The sequence below is a fragment of the Formica exsecta genome, unplaced genomic scaffold, assembly GCF_003651465.1.
Source record: "Formica exsecta isolate Colony F162 unplaced genomic scaffold, ASM365146v1 scaffold96, whole genome shotgun sequence".
In the NCBI taxonomy this organism is placed as follows: Eukaryota; Metazoa; Arthropoda; class Insecta; order Hymenoptera; family Formicidae; genus Formica; species Formica exsecta.
Genome location: NW_021853724.1, coordinates 679,146 through 685,560, shown reverse-complemented (window position 1 = coordinate 685,560; position 6,415 = coordinate 679,146). Strand labels below are relative to the sequence as shown.

The 6,415-nt window shown below is 32.2% G+C and overlaps 1 protein-coding gene across 2 annotated transcripts in view; it reads left to right on the top strand.

Moving 5' to 3' along the window:
* Nucleotides 1-6,415, top strand: part of LOC115245355 — a 30,356-nt gene that overhangs the window by 1,637 nt on the left and 22,304 nt on the right. Inside the window, exons 1-5 of one of the 2 annotated variants that reach the window (XM_029823643.1) lie at nt 2,322-2,649; nt 2,777-2,954; nt 4,032-4,435; nt 5,394-5,705; nt 6,075-6,276. In XM_029823643.1, coding sequence (XP_029679503.1) covers nt 2,787-2,954; nt 4,032-4,435; nt 5,394-5,705; nt 6,075-6,276 — 1,086 coding nt within the window. In that variant the 5' untranslated portion in view covers nt 2,322-2,649; nt 2,777-2,786. Of the gene's footprint in view, nt 1-2,321; nt 2,650-2,776; nt 2,955-4,031; nt 4,436-5,393; nt 5,706-6,074; nt 6,277-6,415 lie in introns of those variants that run through there. The other variant, XM_029823642.1, reaches the window with a different exon arrangement.

Here is a 6,415-nt window from a genome sequence, read left to right as displayed (position 1 = left end):
TATATATATAGAATACCAATTCCTTCGTATATATATATATATATACATACATACATATATGTATATATAATTATAAAAAATATTATTAATATTATATTAATATTAATTAATAATAGTTCGCAATTTAAAATGCATGAAAGATTGCATCATTTATCCTTTTATATTAAAATAAAAAATTTCTTACTGATTCTTAGTAGTTATGAAAATGTAATCGATATTTGAAATAGAGTATTTCTATTGAAGCATTCAGGAAAATTGCCTGAGTGACCAACAATTTTACGATAAAGGCGCTTATTCAGAACTTTAACCGTTCGGTGCCTATCGCTAATAATTTATGATAACGTGCAACTAACTTTTCGATGTCTTTTTTTAATGTTAGTCAGCCAAGGTCCTTTTTTATCAACATGGTGATAAGCAAGTCACCTCACATAAATAACTGTATGATTTCACACATTCGCTGAAAATCAACCGAATTATAAATGCAAATGTGCAACTTTGCATACTAAATGACGTAGCAGCATTCTTTGTAAAAAAAAAATCAATTTGTCCCGTTAAATAAATAATTAAATATTTATAAATTTTTTTGTTTACTTATTTATTTTGTCCGGATATTTCTGTTAATAACTGTAAATAATTTTGTCATGTAAAATCGATATAATAGCCTATTTTTTGATACAACAAGAATTTTAAAAAGGCGTAAATAATTGATAACTAACTTTACTATTACATATATAGCTTTTTGTCAATTTTGTCACAAACAGCAAAATTCAATTAATATAATATGACAAATATGTCAGCTTTATTATCTCCCTCAATTATTTATAATTGCTTTAGCTTTTGAGGTCATGCTAAAAGTCTGTCGCAGCATTATAAAAAATGACTAATATATTAATAATGACTTACGAAATTGCGCGATTATGCATTGTATGCATTTCAGAGTACTCTTATGCAAGGCATACCGTTACATCAAGGTCACCGTTATTGCGATAATTTACGCGGAACATTTTTCGGGGAGATTCGACATTAACATGCCGATATAATTTCGAAAGCAAATTGCTTCGCGAAAATAATAATGTTGGCCAACAATTAAATCGCCGATGTTCGCTTATTTAATTCACTCATATTGTTCGAAAAGGGACAACAATCATACAATTATATGATTTTATGACAAAGAAGTCGATTGTTTCTTCCTTGACCTCGAATCTCGACAACATTGCAAAAATTTCGCACGAGCTTTCCCTCTCAACAACCGCTGAAAACGAGGTGGTTTCTTCGTATATTGCGTGTGTGTGTGTTGTGTTTACGCAGGATATTTATAAAACATACAGCAAACAAATGTGAAATTAAATAAAAGTGAAACAACTTTCACGATCACGTTTTTTCTTCTTTTGCAATAGCAACAATATTGCAATCTTAATTTTTTTTTTTCGCGTCCAATAATGTCAGATTATGTGGATACATTTTTTTTTAGAATCAATATAATTATAATAAGCGCACGCAATGTCATTTTTTCTGGCTTAACAGATATTAAAAATTGTCTATCCTCCGAATTAAAAAAATAAAATAACACATCCACAGAAAATATTAAAAAATCAAACAAGATTGAATTAATTTTGATTTTGTAAAAAATATAACATGTATTTAAAATAAAATATTTAGTAGGCGATTTTTATCGGTAAATAAAATATCGATTATAACAAATTCCTTGCTTTTACTTTCAGATTATCTAACATTGAACATCAGTGTTATGTTGAAAAATGTTGGATCATATGTTTATTAAATGTGACTGGCGAATCGGCTCCTTATTCTTGCGGACAATCATTGACGACTTTGGCGCGTTAGGGTAACGATGACTAACAGTTCGTACCGTTAGGCCGAATCGTTATTCGTCCAGCTGGAGAATGTCAATTTCCAGTGGTTTACGGTACTCAAATTGCGCGTTAGTACACATTGGCGTTACGCCGATCATTTAGCGTCATTGTCTTCGCTCGCGACAGTTGTTGCGATTGATCCTTCAAGATAATCAATAATGATAAGCGACAATGTTACTTACTCTACAAATAAATTAGAATCGCGTTAGTGAACTAGACGAAAGCTTGAATTTTAGTCTGATTAAATCGTCTATTCCTCCATATTCACATGAATAAATTGTAAAACAAATAAATGTAAGAAAATATATAAATATATTTTTATAAATATATATATACATATATGTTTTTATAAATATATATTTGTTATAAATTAATAAATCGTGTGTCAGAAAAATGAGTAAAAAATTAAATTTTTGTTAAGAACAAATCGATTCCAAATTAGTCGATAAGAAATTTTGTTATGTTAAGCATGTATGCGAATTTGTAACTGTTCTACATACGTACACACGTAAAGATATAATCGGAACTGTTATGCTTATTCTTCGAGTGCTGACTCAACGCGTTCGTCACCAATGCTTTCGTACGTCCTGAAAATATACGCATGGGTGTAATGTACTACCATCACTGGCGAAGCGACTGTGTCAAAGGAACAACGGTATCCGAGTGGCCACGAGCCGAAACATTTCCGGTATATCTCCCGCGTTTAAAATCTTCGCGACAACGATCTTGCGGGACGCAAGTCTCCTCTTAAATATAATTCGACGTCTTTGATCAGAAGGCAAGTGGGTCTCTCCGTTGTAATCGCACGTCGTTAAATCATAAGGACATGTTGGTCTTCGGCGATTGAACGATTATACAGCAGGTAAATTGTCGAGCAATTACGCTAACCGAATGCTGTGTTGCAGAACCGGAAGGATGTGGTTATCGAGAACATCACTTCTACTCGTATTAATCGGGTTGGCGATCTCCGAGAGGGACAATGAGAACGATGCGTCCAACGTCTTCATCGAGGAGGCCAAAAACCTATTCAGTCAGAAGACGATCGAAAACATGGCCCATGCCTTTGCGGATTCCGGCAAGCAAGTACGAGAAAAATATTCATATATAGGGAAAAGTTGGGTAAAACCGGGAAAGCGGGTCAAACCGGGTACCCCTGTTTTTTCGTAATAAGTGCTGTTATCTATGGCTAACTTGTGTTATTAGTTATAGATTGGCACCATCATTATTTTAAAACAAACCGTGCCCCTGTGCACATGATATTTCTTTTTTAATAGAAGTTCAAAGTTTTTAGCGCAAAAAAAAATTGATATCGAGGCAAGAATCGAGTCGTCGTGCACTTTTTTTATATAGAGCATCTGTTTCAGTAAATGCAGCATTGTATCCTGTATATATTAGAGAAGATATCATATTAATTTTGATCGTCACTTTGTACGCCGAATATATAACCGCCGTATTTGTTACTTCTTTGTGTTGGGGCAAAACCGGATACTTACACATCTCATGTAATGAAAAGAGGAAGAACTGTTATCCTGACTTTCTCTTCCTACAAGAAGCAGTTGGAAACGAAAACTAACATTCAGAAAAAGAAACCACTAAAAAATAAACTCTTTGAGATCCCTAAAGTTAAAAAGTTAAATAAGGAAGTTCTGCAACAATGTCGAACAAGAAGATATCTCTATTTGTGATTTTTGTCAATAGAATACATCTTTATATTGTATTTTGATTTAAACAAATCTAGATTTTGTAATTACACGGTGTTTTGCATATTTTCAAATGGGTACCCGGTTTTACTCTACCGGTAGGACAAAACCGGGTACTTTGACTTCTCCACAAAATCTTGTTATCATTATAATCAAAAAATTTTTTTTCAACAAGTAGCTTTATTTTCTCATAGTTTAAGGTTCACTAAAGACTACTAACGGTTGGCAAAATCTTTTTACTTTCAGATTTTTTTAATTTATTTAATTCATTTTTTATCTATTTATTTATTACATCCATCCAAGTATGTTGTTCATTTTATATCAACACCTCAGATACATACTCAGAATTGAAATCACCAATCTCGTTTAAGACTTTACAAACATTTAATTTTCGTATTAATGCCTATAAAAATATGAGCGTTAAATATAAAATGTAAATACAAAATACGGAAATTGACAGGTCGGCGACATGTTGGAGAAAAGATCCGCAACGGATGGTGTAGGCCAAATCATCTCTGGGATCAGCAGTTTAATGTCGGGTGGCCAGAATAATCAGGGATTTGAAATGGTTGGTACGATCTTGAGTGCCTTGACCGCGAATGACAATGTCGGTAGGAGATCGGCGAGAGACACGGAGGACGACGAGGGGAATGGCATAGACTGGGGCAACATAATCAGCATGGGCAGCATGTTTCTCCAACAAAAAACCAACAACGACATGCTAATGGGTCTCGTACCAATGGTTCTAGATGCTCTAGGTCATGGAAATAACGACGGCCACGTCAGAAATAGCGATCACTCGGCTCACTCCTGGTTCCTGCCGCCCATATTGGAGAACATTCACGTCATGTGGGAGCATTTCAGGTATTGCGGTGAAACGTGTGATATGAATATATATATTTCTATTTATTTATTTATTTATTCATTTATTTATTTATTTATAAACGGGAAAAGGTCCCTTTAGTACAAAAAAAGAAAAAAAAATGTAATAACAATTTCAACATCAACTCATCAAAACTCAGAATAAGATGCTGAGAGAATAGATGAGAAAAAAGACGGAATAATATATGAGATAATAACGTTTGAGAAAGATTGGCAAGATTGAAGATAGTTCGACATATTCGCGCGTGCGCTTACACACACATATACGCAAGTGTGTGTGTGTGTGTGTGTAGATAAAATTAATTTAATACAATATTTAATTGAGATGCAATTAAATAATGCATGTTAATTAATTTTTCTGCTGATGGTGCAATTAACGCATTAAATTTCAGTTTGTTCGATAGCGGTAGAATATTGCGAGCTCAATTCCGTTTTTCTTTCACAGATGAAAGCTTTTTCATTATCATTGTTATCTCTCCTCCCACCATTCAGAGCTATTAGAAATTATTGACTTATTGCCAACGATCTTTGATCCGAGAAAGATATTTCTATTTATTTATTTATTTATTCATTTATTTATTTATTTATTTATTTATTTATTCATTTATTTATTCATTTATTTATTCATTTATTTATTCATTTTTTTACTCATTTTTTTATTTATTTATTTATTCATTTATTTATTCATTTATTTATTTATTTGTTTATTTATCTTATATCGTTCTTTAAAAAATTTGTTGATTCGATCTTCTTGCTTGAAGATATAATCTTGTTTGAATTTGAAGATACGATAAAAGTTAACGAAAAGTTATTTATATTGAGAGAAAGAACTAGAAAATATTAAAAGAGAGTGACTTAATATTTATAAATTTCTCTTGTCAAAATATGCGCTATTTTATATTATTATTGACAATTTTTCTGTTTTTTTTTTTTTTTTTAGTAATTCGGAACTCGGGCAAATATTATGGAAGAATAGCGGTCTATCGAAAATAATTGTTCAAATGTCGGACGAGAAAGGTAACATTTTGTGGGAAAAGATTCTAAACAGTTTTGAGAATCCTACTATACGTCGAAGATGGATCAATTCGCTCACGACTTTTGTGGCCGACTGGATCTCTCATGTTTCCGAACCAAAGAATCAACAACGTTATCTTATGGCTATGCAATATGTCGGCAATAGTTTCCTCAAGTCTCAGGGATTCCCGAAAACGATGATGTTTGACTCCACGAGACCAACGGAGAGCCTTACCAGGTTAGCATGTGTAATAATTTACATAATATTAGATACGTTCAAGTAAAACATAGACTGACAGTTTTATGAAATAACGACCTCAGTCTATGTTTCAGTTGAACATATCTAATATTTATTAAAATTTATAATAAATTAAATATATAATATTTTTTCCTCTCTTTTATAAAATATAATATTTTCTGTTCAGTTTACTGTGCTCTACCTGCTCACGAGCGTTGTCAAGGGTGTTTTGGGACACCCTGTATAATATTATATAATATCTATATAATCTATATAATATTTATATAATTTATATTTATATACTTCGCTTGTGCGCGCGAATTTTCCGCGAACGGATATATAACAGTCAATATTAAATTTCACGCTCAGACTGGCAAACGCGGTGGCGAAGAAATACTTAAACATGAATATTGACAGTCATCAGTATATAAAACCAGCGATAGCGTACTTCCAAGAATTAGTAAACTTGGCCTCCGAAAAAGGATTTATCATGTCCAGAGTGAATGCACGAGAGCTAAGCAACAGATTAAGCGAAATCATCAACAACGATATCATTGCTCCCAGTCTCAAGGTATAACTTTTTTCTTATGGCAAATTTACCGCGCAGATGCACAACTTTGTTTTCTCATTTTAAAATTTTTTATTATTTATTATTAAAATAATAATGCATATTTACATCGAGAAAGTTCTCTTTAAAAATTTAATTAATA